The 15,487-nt window shown below is 45.1% G+C and overlaps 1 protein-coding gene across 2 annotated transcripts; it reads left to right on the top strand.

The window, feature by feature from the left end:
* Positions 1 to 4,498: 4,498 nt before the first annotated feature.
* LOC138970433 (uncharacterized) lies at positions 4,499 to 15,106 on the top strand. 2 transcript variants are annotated; one of them, XM_070342887.1, is made up of 4 exons: positions 4,499 to 4,668; positions 4,913 to 5,152; positions 9,649 to 9,822; positions 13,205 to 15,106. In XM_070342887.1, exons 1-4 carry the CDS (start codon positions 4,632 to 4,634, stop codon positions 13,696 to 13,698), a joined length of 945 nt encoding a protein of 314 aa, XP_070198988.1. In that variant the 5' UTR covers positions 4,499 to 4,631; the 3' UTR covers positions 13,699 to 15,106. The 2 variants fall into 2 exon arrangements, with proteins under 2 accessions (XP_070198988.1, XP_070198987.1); XM_070342886.1 differs by having other exon boundaries at positions 4,531 to 4,668; positions 12,097 to 13,339.
* The last annotated feature ends 381 nt before the right edge of the window (positions 15,107 to 15,487 follow it).

Below are 15,487 nucleotides of genomic sequence, written 5' to 3'. Positions count from 1 at the left end.
AAACATGTTCAGGGTGTGGTCAGTCGGTGTGGTCAGTCGGTGACTTGTGTCTTTCTAGTGACTATCAAACATGTACAGGGTGTGGTCAATCGGTGACTTGTGTCTTTCTAGTGACTATCAAACATGTACAGGGTGTGGTCAATCGGTGTGGTCAGTCGGTGACTTGTGTCTTTCTAGTGACTATCAAACATGTACAGGGTGTGGTCAGTCGGTGACTTGTGTCTTTCTAGTGACTATCAAACATGTTCAGGGTGTGGTCAGTCGGTGTGGTCAGTCGGTGACTTGTGTCTTTCTAGTGACTATCAAACATGTTCAGGGTGTGGTCAGTCGGTGTGGTCAGTCGGTGACTTGTGTCTTTCTAGTGACTATCAAACATGTTCAGGGTGTGGTCAGTCGGTGTGGTCAGTCGGTGACTTGTGTCTTTCTAGTGACTATCAAACATGTACAGGGTGTGGTCAGTCGGTGTGGTCAGTCGGTGACTTGTGTCTTTCTAGTGACTATCAAACATGTTCAGGGTGTGGTCAGTCGGTGTGGTCAGTCGGTGACTTGTGTCTTTCTAGTGACTATCAAACATGTTCAGGGTGTGGTCAGTCGGTGTGGTCAGTCGGTGACTTGTGTCTTTCTAGTGACTATCAATCATGTACAGGGTGGTCAGTCGGTGACTTGTGTCTTTCTAGTGACTATCAAACATGTACAGGGTGTGGTCAATCGGTGTGGTCAGTCGGTGACTTGTGTCTTTCTAGTGACTATCAAACATGTTCAGGGTGTGGTCAGTCGGTGTGGTCAGTCGGTGACTTGTGTCTTTCTAGTGACTATCAAACATGTTCAGGGTGTGGTCAGTCGGTGTGGTCAGTCGGTGACTTGTGTCTTTCTAGTGACTATCAATCATGTACAGGGTGGTCAGTCGGTGACTTGTGTCTTTCTAGTGACTATCAATCATGTACAGGGTGTGGTCAGTCGGTGTGGTCAGTCGGTGACTTGTGTCTTTCTAGTGACTATCAAACATGTTCAGGGTGTGGTCAGTCGGTGTGGTCAGTCGGTGACTTGTGTCTTTCTAGTGACTATCAAACATGTTCAGGGTGTGGTCAGTCGGTGTGGTCAGTCGGTGACTTGTGTCTTTCTAGTGACTATCAAACATGCACAGGGTGTGGTCAATCGGTGACTTGTGTCTTTCTAGTGACTATCAATCATGTACAGGGTGGTCAGTCGGTGACTTGTGTCTTTCTAGTGACTATCAATCATGTACAGGGTGGTCAGTCGGTGACTTGTGTCTTTCTAGTGACTATCAAACATGTACAGGGTGTGGTCAATCGGTGACTTGTGTCTTTCTAGTGACTATCAAACATGTTCAGGGTGTGGTCAGTCGGTGTGGTCAGTCGGTGACTTGTGTCTTTCTAGTGACTATCAAACATGTACAGGGTGTGGTCAGTCGGTGACTTGTGTCTTTCTAGTGACTATCAAACATGTTCAGGGTGTGGTCAGTCGGTGTGGTCAGTCGGTGACTTGTGTCTTTCTAGTGACTATCAAACATGTTCAGGGTGTGGTCAGTCGGTGTGGTCAGTCGGTGACTTGTGTCTTTCTAGTGACTATCAAACATGTACAGGGTGTGGTCAGTCGGTGACTTGTGTCTTTCTAGTGACTATCAAACATGTTCAGGGTGTGGTCAGTCGGTGTGGTCAGTCGGTGACTTGTGTCTTTCTAGTGACTATCAAACATGTACAGGGTGTGGTCAGTCGGTGTGGTCAGTCGGTGACTTGTGTCTTTCTAGTGACTATCAAACATGTTCAGGGTGTGGTCAGTCGGTGTGGTCAGTCGGTGACTTGTGTCTTTCTAGTGACTATCAAACATGTACAGGGTGTGGTCAGTCGGTGACTTGTGTCTTTCTAGTGACTATCAAACATGTTCAGGGTGTGGTCAGTCGGTGTGGTCAGTCGGTGACTTGTGTCTTTCTAGTGACTATCAAACATGTACAGGGTGTGGTCAGTCGGTGTGGTCAGTCGGTGACTTGTGTCTTTCTAGTGACTATCAAACATGTTCAGGGTGTGGTCAGTCGGTGTGGTCAGTCGGTGACTTGTGTCTTTCTAGTGACTATCAAACATGTTCAGGGTGTGGTCAGTCGGTGTGGTCAGTCGGTGACTTGTGTCTTTCTAGTGACTATCAAACATGTTCAGGGTGTGGTCAGTCGGTGTGGTCAATCGGTGACTTGTGTCTTTCTAGTGACTATCAAACATGTACAGGATGTGGTCAATCGGTGACTTGAGTCTTTGAAGTGACTAACATTGCACAGTTTGATGGCAGAGGTCGGAGAATGGGTGGGAATGAATGTAGAGATTATAACTACTATCACGTTCCGCCTGGCTGAGCAGTATCAGCTTGGATCTGTGAAAAGTGAATTGACACTTCAGTCCATGAAAGAGTTCAAACGGAACTGTTCAACGGGCGAAGCGATAGCGACCGGATGGAATTGCGTGTTCACGCTCCGCTTAACTCATTATCCGATTATCCTTTTCCTGCCGAGATCTGAGGCTTGTTTTGCGCGAGGAATATAAGATCACGGGGTCGCTGTTATTTCAGCCACAATCGTCACAACATGGCGGCTGCCAAACACACTCCTTCAAAAATAGTAGAGTCCTTTAATAAAACTTGATGACGCAGTAACGACTACGTTAGACTTTTTGTGTCGACGCACATAAGTTTTTGTGTCGAAACACGTACGCGTAGTTTTTGTGTTGAAACATATACGCGTAGTTTTTGTGTCGAAACACGTATGCGTAGTTTTTGTGTTGAAATATATACGCGTAGTTTTTGTGTTGAAACATATACGCGTAATTTTGTGTCAAAACACGAATGCGTAGTTTTTGTGTCCAAATTCGTACGCGTAGTTTTTTGTGTTGAAACATATACGCGTAGTTTGTGTGTTGAAACATAAACATATACGCGCAGATTTGTGTTGAAACACATACGCGTAGTTTTTGTGTTGAAACGTAAACGCGTCAAAAGCAAAACAAAGCTCCAGAAGACGTCACGATGCGAAGAATGACGCCACTTAAACATCCTCACTTATTCTGCATGTCTCCCGAGGAACTGAAGACAAACATTTGAAGTCAGAGGTTTTGCTTAATCGATATCGTATGTCATTAATTACTTATATTTGTCATCGTAACCTTGGCAGCTGTCCCTACATCCTTTCAAATGTCCCCCAGGAAATTATTTATGTGTTGACAACTTTCTTTTGTTGTGACCAATGTGAATTAAATATTCATACGAACCAATTATTAGGGTGCGGAGGATCAAGACCACTTAACGGGACGCACATTCTCACCGTCTCATCTCACCATCTCATCTCACCATCTCATCTCACCATCTCATCTCACCATCTCATCTCACCATCTCATCTCACCATCTCATCTCACCATCTCATCTCACCATCTCATCTCACCATCTCATCTCTGGCCAGGGTTAAGACGATCCATCCACTTGGAGACATTCCAACAATCACTACCCAGACTGCTCCCTTTGACGAGTTGACATTTTTTGGATGATTCAATTTCTAAAAAGTCAAACCTATAAGCAAAGAAAAGTTCGAGAACAGTAATTCATTCTTTTAACAGCCGTTAGTCGTGTGTGACCAAGTGGAGGGGATTATTGACGTCAGAGTGCACTGTGAGACCTTGTGGAATGAGATTGAACGGGAAACACATCGTTATTACAGAACAGTGCGAGCGCCACTATCGTCGATATTGATGATTTTTTCCATAATGCCGTTTGTCTTGGTGACTTTGGCATCATAAGCAGTGGAAAAACAGGTCCCTGCCAGACTTGCTTCACATGACCTCATTTACATGATATACACACGTGTGGTTTGAACGATATTGTTATGTAATGAGTGGTCTCTCTCACGTATGTAGGATAAAAATAAATCCATACTCTACTCTTCTTTCAGCAGCTTTGGTAAGTACATACATTCATGAATATTTGATGCATAGTCTGAAAACAAAATGGTCTCTGTTGAGAATCTGTCGTTTTCATGTTGATTACGTTGTCGTCCCGCCGCTTGATAATTTGGGTCGTTTCCTTTAGTGGAAAGCTGGAAGGAACAGAGTCGCGCTACCCAGGTTTGTGCGTGTGTAGACTGTGCAATCACCCCTTGTCACGTATGGCGGCTTGACCGAGGTATTTTACGTGCCACAGTGGTGACAAGGGGATGGGTCGTTTGTCTGTGTTTGTATGTGCGCGCGCGCGTGTGTGTGTGTGTGTGTGTGTGTGTGTGTGTGTGTGTGTGTGTGTGTGTGTTTGTGTGTGGGTGTTTGTGTGTGTGTGTGTGTGTGTGTATGTGTGTGTGTGTTTTTGTTTTTTTGCGTGCGTGCGTGTATGCGTGCGTGCGTGCGTGCGTGTGTATGTGCGTGCGTGCGTGTGTAGGTGCGTGTGTGTGTCCCGACATCATTCCTGATAATGTCACTTGCTGTCTAAAAAAATGGACACGGTTTCACAAGTTCATTTTCAGTTTGCTGTTCTGTTGCCCAACAAGAAAAGTGTACAAAATATGTCCAACAAATGATGTCCTGGTAGTGAGAAGTGATTAAAGGGTGACAGTGTGTTTCAGACTGGGCACGAGCAGCACGACAGGAAGCATGGCTGCACAACGTGTGAGGAGCCCTGCTTTGTGGGGTCAGTATCTGACAGTCTTTGTCACACACCGTGCGTAGTACTCTATATAACATATTCTTCAGTACTTGTTACAAAACGCCTGCATAAAGGCCAAACATTAGAATTCTCATTGGAGCATTTTTACACAAAAAAGTTGTTGACGACGTTGATGACGACGACGACGAAATTGATGACGACGACTACGACGACGATGGTTATGATGCTAATGGCATTTAACATTAGCCCCCCTCTATATGTGGCTCAGGGTTAGTAGCGTGCCTGATGAGCGTGACGAGGCCAGTAGCGGGGGATTCCTTCACGCTCTACCTGCTGCAGTCCTCCTCAATTTGTCTGGCCGTGTCCGATCAAGCCCGCGCCCAAAGCGCCGAAAAATGTAAGAATGGCTTCGTCCTGGCCTGGCTGGCTGACGTCACACAGTTAGAGGAGCTGGGCACCGTGCTGACGTCAGGAGTCCAGTATCACGTGGCCGTGACGTATAAGGCCGGTAGGTGGCAGTGGTTGTGCTTTGCTATGCTAACTTTGTTTTTCTGTCCCCAGTACTAGCGATTGTTTGGAACAGTGGTTGTGCTCGCTGACTCGCTATTTATTGTGTGGTTGTGCTCGCTGACTCGCTATTTATTGTGTGGTTGTGCTCGCTGACTCGCTATTTATTGTGTGGTTGTGCTCGCTGACTCGCTATTTATTGTGTGGTTGTGCTCGCTGACTCGCTATTTATTGTGTGGTTGTGCTCGCTGACTCGCTATTTATTGTGTGGTTGTGCTCGCTGACTCGCTATTTATTGTGTGGTTGTGCTCGCTGACTCCTCGCTATTTATTGTGTGGTTGTGCTCGCTGACTCGCTATTTATTGTGTGGTTGTGCTCGCTGACTCGCTATTTATTGTGTGGTTGTGCTCGCTGACTCGCTATTTATTGTGTGGTTGTGCTCGCTGACTCCTCGCTATTTATTGTGTGGTTGTGCTCGCTGACTCGCTATTTATTGTGTGGTTGTGCTCGCTGACTCGCTATTTATTGTGTGGTTGTGCTCGCTGACTCGCTATTTATTGTGTGGTTGTGCACGCTGACTCGCTATTTATTGTGTGGTTGTGCTCGCTGACTCGCTATTTATTGTGTGGTTGTGCACGCTGACTCGGTATTTATTGTGTGGTTGTGCACGCTGACTCGGTATTTATTGTGTGGTTGTGCTCGCTGACTCGCTATTTATTGTGTGGTTGTGCTCGCTGACTCGGTATTTATTGTGTGGTTGTGCACGCTGACTCGGTATTTATTGTGTGGTTGTGCACGCTGACTCGGTATTTATTGTGTGGTTGTGCTCGCTGACTTGCTATTTATTGTGTGGTTGTGCTCGCTGACTCGCTATTTATTGTGTGGTTGTGGTCGCTGACTCGCTATTTATTGTGTGGTTGTGCTCGCTGACTCCTCGCTATTTATTGTGTGGTTGTGCTCGCTGACTCGCTATTTATTGTGTGGTTGTGCTCGCTGACTCGCTATTTATTGTGTGGTTGTGCTCGCTGACTCGCTATTTATTGTGTGGTTGTGCACGCTGACTCGCTATTTATTGTGTGGTTGTGCTCGCTGACTCGCTATTTATTGTGTGGTTGTGCACGCTGACTCGGTATTTATTGTGTGGTTGTGCACGCTGACTCGGTATTTATTGTGTGGTTGTGCTCGCTGACTTGCTATTTATTGTGTGGTTGTGCTCGCTGACTCGCTATTTATTGTGTGGTTGTGCACGCTGACTCTGTATTTATTGTGTGGTTGTGCACGCTGACTCGGTATTTATTGTGTGGTTGTGCTCGCTGACTCGCTATTTATTGTGTGGTTGTGCTCGCTGACTCGGTATTTATTGTGTGGTTGTGCACGCTGACTCGGTATTTATTGTGTGGTTGTGCACGCTGACTCGCTATTTATTGTGTGGTTGTGCACGCTGACTCGGTATTTATTGTGTGGTTGTGCACGCTGACTCGGTATTTATTGTGTGGTTGTGCTCGCTGACTCGGTATTTATTGTGTGGTTGTGCTCGCTGACTCGGTATTTATTGTGTGGTTGTGCACGCTGACTCGGTATTTATTGTGTGGTTGTGCTCGCTGACTCGCTATTTATTGTGTGGTTGTGCTCGCTGACTCGCTATTTATTGTGTGGTTGTGCTCGCTGACTCGCTATTTATTGTGTGGTTGTGCTCGCTGACTCGCTATTTATTGTGTGGTTGTGCACGCTGACTCGCTATTTATTGTGTGGTTGTGCACGCTGACTCGCTATTTATTGTGTGGTTGTGCTCGCTGACTCGCTATTTATTGTGTGTGTTTAAGTTGGGATTTTAAAATGATGATTGTACGTGACTTTGTGTGCGTTGTGTATCTATCTGAATGGTATTGTCTATACGTGGCTGATGTTTTGGTGTACGTTTATTTTGATAAGATAAGATCAGATAAGATTAAAATAAAAAATTGAATGTCCATTTTCATTTTACACAAACATGGACATTTTTCTGTGGGCATCACATTGCTTTTGTAATAACACAAAGAGACGACAGAATAGCAAAAGAGCTTAATCGAACATACATACACTACTAAGATCAACTTAATGCATACGTCATTTTTAAGTTAGTTTGCTGGAATGCATACACTCTTCAAAAAAAGTTAAGGATCACTTTTTTACAAGCACGCCACACAAAACAGACAAAACCGAATTCTTTCATTTTTAAAAAAAAATATAGAATTGAACAACCAAGGAGTAATGACAAACAAAGCAAAGATCGAACGCGGCAGCGACCATTTAGCTAGCGTGTGTCAAACGTGACAACCCTCGAAAATGGAATTCACAACAATGTGAATCAGTGTCAAGAACGCGTGTGCCCTCCGTTGTGTGCCAGGCATTCAACACATCGTTGGCGCATGGAGTGGATCAGGTTGCATATGAATGCTCTGGGAACTCCATTCCACTCCTGCTGGAGCCATTGCAGCAGTTGACCCAGATTGGCAGGAGGAGGGTGATGTTGCTGTACCCGACGACAAAGCTCGTCCCACATGTGCTCTATGGGGTTCAGGTCCGGGCTGTTGGCTGGCCACAGCATCCTGCTGACCCTGGCCTGTTGGATGAAGGTGTTTACAGCTGCAGAGCGATGGGGAGGTGCGTTGTCATCCTGAAGAATCGCACGAGGGCCGATCGCTTGGAGGACTGGAACGACCAGGGGTTGCAGGATCTCATTCTGGTAGCGGACACCGGTCAAGTTGCCCACTACATGGTACAGAGGTGTCATTAGACGTTGTAGATTGTATTAGTTGTTTATTAGTTGTTGTGTTGGGTTGCGTCATTAAGACACTTCCTCTCCGCAGCCATGCTTGTATCTGAAGGAAGCTATGATTAAAAGGCTCTCAACAAATCCTGCTATCTGCATGTTACATTGCAAGAATGAGAACCTTACAGACGTGTGCTGATCCCTCCCCAGACCATCACAGAGCCTCCGCCAAAACGCTGTCGTTCCAGAACAGCCCTTTCTGCGAAGCGCTCTCCGCGACGCCTCCACACTCGGATGCGACCATCAGCAGGTTCCAAGCAAAAGCGGGACTCATCTGTAAACAACACCTGAGCCCACTGCTAACGTTGCCACCTCACATGTTGAGTGCACCAGGCTCGGCGAGCTGCTCGGTGATTAGCAGTCAGGGTTGTTCCTCGGACTGGACGCCTTGCACGCAAGCCAAAGTTGTGAAAGCGGTTTCGGATCGTCTGACCACTAACAACAGTGTTGGTGGTAGCTTGTAGGCGTTGCCTAATGTTGTTTGCCGTAGCCATTCTTTGTTGCGTGGCCTGCCTCTGAATGAAGCGATCCTCTCTTTGTGTGGTGACTCTGGGCCGACCAGAACGTTGTCGCTCCTGCACTCTTCCAGTTGCGTGGAATCTCTGTTTTAGTCTGATGATGACAGAGGGAGCCACTGCAAGCCTCTGGGCCACTTGCCTGGCAGCAACACCGTCTTGTAGCCATCTTATTGCCCTTCCTCTATCCAAATCGCTCGGTTTTCTTTGTGGGGACATGTTGCTACTGTGCATAATTGTGTCAGCGTGTCAACCTTTAAACACAAGCTGGTGAGCGATGTTCATAGCCAGGACCCTGTTGTAACACGTGCATCACAACCTTTTGCCCTGGCATGCGTTCCGCAAATTTCATGGGGCTATAAAAAACACCCTTTTTCTTCCAAAATGCAGAAGCTTTTGAGAAGTCCCACAAAGGGAAATAACTCTGCCTGCCAAACAAAATTCTAGGTCAAGACTCATTGTTTATTTGTTAATTCAAACACATTAATCTTTTAATTATTATGTCGATGTTTAATTTTTTGGCATTTTTTTATAATTAGATCCGTTTTTTCAACCGATCCTTAACTTTTTTTGAAGAGTGTATGTATTTGATGTTTAAATAGAAATATTCATAGTTATAATGTAAAGCGCAGAGAGGACAAATTACTGTGGTTCGTGCTATATAAGCTGTCGTTGTCATTATTTATGCAGGTATTGTGGTCATGTTTGAGCATTATGTCCTGTTTGTTAGAGCAGATATGCTCGTCACTTGTCCTTTCACGTGGTCATCGCATAACAGTCCGGAAGGTGGCAGTGCAGTCCTAGGTGACTCCTAATTTATTCAGATATCACGATATCACGGTATCACGGTATCACGGTATCACGGTAGACAGGGCTGGGGTTCCGAGTACTGGAAGTCCCCCCCCCCCCCCCCTCCTTCTTGCCCGGTAAATGTACCTTTCTTCTCAAGGGGAGACCCCAAATACCCCTTGCAAATCCTAAAGTTCAATAGCATCTAGGGGGGGGGAGGTTATGTCCCCCAGCCCCACCCCTCGAATGAGTTTGGAAGCCCCCCCCCCCCCCCCTGTTTAAAGGCGAGGTCCAGCCGTGATGTCGTATGTAAATCTGGTTGTTACAGTCAAGTGTTATTGGCTGTGGTTACTGTTATTTTTCTGATGTTTGCTTTTTCAGGCGGCTACGAATGGGGCGACGGACAGCCGGTAGATGGCGCTCTGTGGGCGAGTGGGGTGCCCTCTGCTGGCATGTGTGGCGCTGTGCAGAGGTCAGGGTCAACCCGGCTGACCGGCGTAAACTGTGCGACAAAAGCGAAGTACATCTGTCGCAACACGCCACAAAGCTGTTCTGGTGAGTGCATGAGCTCCCCTTGTCATGGCTATAGTGACGTCATCTCACAAACGTTGGGCAACGGAAATAAGATTACTGCATGGACTCAAGACTCAAAGACTCAAAGATTTTAATGTCCTCATAACAACAAGGAAAATTGCCTCGCAGTGTCAGGCGGTTTAACACACCAAATCATCTCATTCACTGACAGTTAAAAATGTCACTTAAAAGAGTATGGCTTGCTGTGTTAATTCAGGTTTACACCAGTTGTCTTTTGAAGTATTAACAAGCAATCGGAAGCGAGCTTTTTAGCACAAACCTTCAAAAAGCTAAGAAATTCAGGCCTAACATTTACAGCGGCTATGATCAGAACATCTCAGAAAGGAGGGTCTTAACACAGGACAAAGTCTTAAATTAGGGTTTCTTAAGAGGGGTTCCACTGTATTAGAAAAAGATAACAGATAAACCAGATAGCAAAGAAAGCCATGTAGTATACTGTTTATCATATACTCTGAAGTTCAGTGCCTTCTGCAACAAACTTCATCAGGTCCGTCGCTTTGAATTGACTTACTTTCAACTACAGTCGAACCTGTCTCAAGAGACCACCCAAGGGACTGAGCAAAAGTGGTCTCTTTAGACAGGTGGTCTCTTTAGACAGGTGGTCTCTTTAGACAGGTGGTCTCTTTAGACAGGTGGTCTCTTTAGACAGGTGATTTATATAGTCGTAAAAACCCTTGGGGATACTTTGGGGTGGTCTCCTTAGACAGGTGGTCTCCTTAGACAGGTGGTCTCCTTAGACAGGTGGTCTCCTTAGACAGGTGGTCTTAAGGGGAGGTTCGACTGTACTGTGTTTACGTCCTCATTCCCAGTCTACCGAAAACATTTAGCAAAATGATGACAAAATAATTATTAAATGCATCAGTGCGTGCGTTCTGATTCTTTGCTGTGGCTTTCTATTGCTAGTGCACATACAAGGCTGTGGAAATTATTATTGACCCAGTTATACTTGACCTCAAAAGACTTGTTCTCTTGCCTCTCAATTGCGGCAACTAAGAGATGACTAGCTAGAAACGTATCTTAACTTTAGATCAATTTGAAGTCAACTTTGTCAGAAAAGGTTTCTTATAACAATCATCCCCGACAAAGCCGTCATCATAGATTTCTTCGCCGATAACTAATGTCAAACTCGATCGAATCTGCGCAGACGACCCTTTTCTCGTCCGCTATCTTGGAAACGCTTTCAAAAAAGCGGGCCGTTTCCCGGTGGTCTCCAAAGCTCGGAAAGCGCTCAGAGAGAACGAGCACGCTAAGAAACGTAGGGCTGTTCAAAGATACCCGGGGCCAATCTCCTCTCTCACTCTCTTCAGCTTTTCGCTCGCAATAGGATAAAGTGTTGGATTGCTTCCTGGTCGTGCTACCGACAGTGCTCAAATCATCGGAAATCGGACTCAAATAAACCTGGAGTTGTTTATTCACCAGAAAGAAAACCTCTCCCACAAAATGCGGGCAGCTTTTGAATGATTCTGAAAATAGCCCAAGATCAATTCTGAATGTCCACTTCAGTTAACTACTTGAATTAAACAGAGATCTTTCTTTCTGATACACAAAAAAGAAAAGAAACGACGGTATAGAAACACGTAATAAAGTAGTCTACATGTAACAGGTAATAAAGTACATGTAACACGTCTCAAAAGCGCTAACCACTTAAACCTCTGACACCTCTAGAAAATATCTTGTCATGCACACACACACACACACACACGCACGCACGCCCACACACATACACACACACACACACACACACACACACACACACACAAACACACACACACACACACACACACACACGCACACACGCACGCACACACGTCATGAACTCGTAATTCTGCAACCATTTTACTTCTGATACTCAGGCGTGACTAAAACTGTGACGTAAACTGTGACGTGAACTGTGACGCCTTTTGTATGTATCGGGTGGGAGTAAGATGTGACGCACCGTATGTGTGCATCAGGAAGATGAAAGCCAAGGATTCTTGTCGGCTCCTTCAAGTCCCCTCTTTCACACTCTTCTCTCTGGTTACCGAACAGTGGAATATCCCCCCGTGTATGACCTCCAAACATCTGAGAAAATTAGGTCTTAAAAAAGTCTTAAATTGCAGGTACATTTACAGAGGTTATGACGAAGACTTCTCAAGGTCTTAAAAAGGATGACGTTTTAAATTGGGGGTCTTGAAAAGATAGTTCCATTGTAAGAGAGGTTCATCAAGTAAAGTGCCTTCTCTTTCTCCCTGTCAGGTGCCACTGCAATAAAATCACTGCCTTCGGCAGCTGCAACCACCACCGCGGTCATCCCCACAACCACTGCATCAACACACCAACCGACGACAACTCACACAGATCCTGAATCCACGACGTTGCTGTCAGAGGTTGAAACAACGTCACAGTCAGAGGTTGAAACAACGTCACAGTCAGAGGTTGAAACCACGTCACAGTCAGAGGTTGAAACTACGTCACAGTCAGAGGTTGAAACAACGTCACAGTCAGAGGTTGAAACAACGTCACAGTCAGAGGTTGAAACAACGTCACAGTCAGAACCTGATTCCACAACATCACAATTAAACCCGTTATCGACGACGCCACAATTTGAAACTGAAACAACGTCACACTCAGAACATATACCGTTGACATCACATTCAGATACTGAAACAACGTCTCACTCAGAACATACATCGTTGACATCACATTCAGATACTGAAACAACGTCAATTTCACAACCCGAGTCGCCGGCATCACAATTAGACCCGAAATCGACAACGCCACAGTCAGATAGTGAATCATCGTCACAATTAGAAGCTGACACAACAAAGACAATACAGTGGACGCCGCTTAATAAAACCGCGGTTAATAGAGCCAGCCGCTTATAAAAGCCGATTTCAGACGGTCCGGATTTATCACTATATCTTATGTATTAGAAAAAGCCGGTTAATAAAACCAACCCGCCGCTTATTAAAGCCAGTTTTCTCAGAGAAATCACGTAGTTTGTGACTAAAACTCACATTATCTTGTTCTGATGTGGAAGACGACCAACAAACAAACACTCATAAAATCGTTCTTCTCTGCCGAGTAATGATTCGTGACGGTGACAGTGAAATTATTGATGTACCGAAGTGATCAAAGTACACGTACATGTACATAATTAAAACAAAAGTTCAACATCCTTCGTGAAGTTTTGTTTAGATTCAAACAAGTGTAAATGACGAAAGAGAAGATTTTTTTTTTCGAAAATGACGTAATCCTGGACCGCCGGTTAATAAATCCGCCGCTTATTAAAGCCATTTTTTGTCGGTCCAGAAGTGGCTTTATTAAGCGGCGACCACTGTATCTACCAAACATACTGTTTCAGATGAGACAGTGACGACACAGGAACCCCCAGTGACGTCACAGTCCGGTGACACAGTTCCGCCCTTGACGAGCCAGGCCCAGTACCGGACGTGTCGCTGTCAGCGAGCGGTCCAGACCAACGCCACAGCACGTGCAGCCCGTGTCCAGGAGGCGGAAGACAACGCGGAGCGGGTCAGACTGGACCTGACGCTGGTCAAGCACAACCTGTCCTCCGCTGTCCGCACCAAGACCAGCGCCAGGGATGACCGGTGGTCGGCCAGAGCGGCTGGCGGGGTGTCCATGGCGGTCCTCGTGTTGGTGTGCGTCACAGTCATCATGCTGGACCTCCCCCACCTCGCACCCCTCCTCGCCTCGCTGACCGCTACAGTGGATATCAGTACTGACCACACACACTCGGCTAGTTCAGGCAATACGGATAAGTCGTCTGTGGCCAGCCATGTGGCAAATGACACGTCGTTGTGCACGGGGGATAAGAAGGATGACCAAACTACGTAATAGACAATGTTCAGAAATAACTCTGTCAAGTTTTTATGGGTTGTGAGTAATATTTTCAAATGTGTTTGTACTATCCAGACTCTCTGTGTGTGTGTGTGTGTGTGTGTGTGTGTGTGTGTGTGTGTGTGTGTGTGTGTGTGTGTGTGTGTGTGGGTGTGTGTGTGTAACTATGCGCGTTTCTGTGTGGAAAAGGTTACGTTGCATGGGTTTCACTGACAGGAATGACGGCTGTTGCCGACCTGGGCCCGTATTCTTGAAGAAGCTGCAACTCATATACTGGCCTGTAGAACCACTTCCGTTCGATAAGTCCGCTAAGTGTTATTTATGAAACCCCAATAAGGCTTTACCGGGGTGTCACCGAGCTGTAAAGTTAGAGGACCAATCCCCCTCCTCTAAAGTCGCTACCTGTCAGGTAACTTCACCAAATGTCCATGTCACTCTTTTCATACGTTATTCACACCGTCAATTCTGAATAAATCTTGTTCAAATATTGTTAGTAGGTTTATGTCCATCATGGTCATTTGGTGTCATTTAAGCACCAATGCATTGCGGACAAATACCAGATATTGCTTGCAAAAGATTTCAACCGATGCTCGAACATACCGGCTTTGTGGCGAAAGCGTGCCAGGGTCTTCTTTAATGCATTACAGTGTCGAGAATGTGTAAACTAATATCGTGGCCAAACGGTTATTGCGTTTGCCTGATACGCGATTGAGTCGAGTTTAAATCACCATCTGGCCATTATTATTTGTTACTCTTTGTCATTTGTTTATTTTTGCTTATGTTCTTCATGTGCAAGAGAGTACGCTGTAAGGATTACCAAATTTGATTTTTAACATTAATTTTAGGCAGGAATTCGTTTTTTAAATCTTTGGTCAACATGATATTATTCTATTGATAAAGTTTGTTAAATTAAAAATGTAAACATTTGATTGAGAAAAAATAAAGACCAATAAAGAAGGATGCTCCCGGCTTTATTTATTTATTTATTATTTTAATAATAGAGAGAAGGCAAAACAAATAACGGTAGAAGCAACCATGCAACTGAGGTTAAAAAAATTCAAACAAATTCTCCCATGTTTTTATTTCATTTAGTTTGTTTGGTTGTTGCTATTCACTTTGAAACTGACAGTAACGCAGGCGCAGATAAGAGCAAGCATGGGGAATATCCTATTCTAAAAATAACTAACACTGGCAGCTGCCGACCTTCTACCAGACTCACATGAATACCAGGGAAAAATAAATAATTACTGGGAGATATAAACAAATACCGGTTGGTAGTTACGCGACAGTTTGACTTTGACGGACACAATTTTGCAGACTTTTCAAGAATACGGGCCCTGAAGTATTTCTTTCTTACATTGTATTATAGCACTTACAGTTTGTTCCCAGAAAAAACTGCAATGTTTAAAACACAAGGAGTGTCATGCGTGTGCATCAGCCTTCAATTGTGCGTGTATGTGTAAGTATGTGTGTGTGTGTGGGGGGGGGGGGAGAGAGAGACAGACAGACAGACAGACAGACAGACAGAAGAGAGACAGACAAAACAGAGTGTCAATTAAAGAGAAAAAGAGAAAGACAGACAGATTGTCCGAGACTAGCAGACAAACGAACAAAAAATATAATGGCTTCGACATAATTGTATTTGAATCTGACCAACAGCCTCTTCATTTGAACGAACACGATACACTTACGACTGGAGAAAACAACCTTATTTTCCTAAGGGATCTCTTTTCACTCACATTTGATCTCTTGGCATACGCATACATTTTACATCAGTAACACACAA

This window comes from Littorina saxatilis, linkage group LG7, assembly GCF_037325665.1.
Source record: "Littorina saxatilis isolate snail1 linkage group LG7, US_GU_Lsax_2.0, whole genome shotgun sequence".
Taxonomy (NCBI): domain Eukaryota; kingdom Metazoa; phylum Mollusca; class Gastropoda; order Littorinimorpha; family Littorinidae; genus Littorina; species Littorina saxatilis.
Note: the sequence above shows the minus strand (reverse complement) of the source record. Positions and strands in the feature narration are given on the sequence as shown.

Bases quoted from the DNA above. Each gene is read 5' to 3' on its own strand.
- LOC138970433 (XM_070342886.1), top strand. From the start codon at position 4,632: ATGGCTGCACAACGTGTGAGGAGCCCTGCTTTGTGGG. The intron at 4,669-4,912 runs GTCAGTATCTGA...TATGTGGCTCAG, and splicing joins GAGGAGCCCTGCTTTGTGGG to GGTTAGTAGCGTGCCTGATG. The intron at 9,823-12,096 runs GTGAGTGCATGA...TCTCCCTGTCAG, and splicing joins CACGCCACAAAGCTGTTCTG to GTGCCACTGCAATAAAATCA.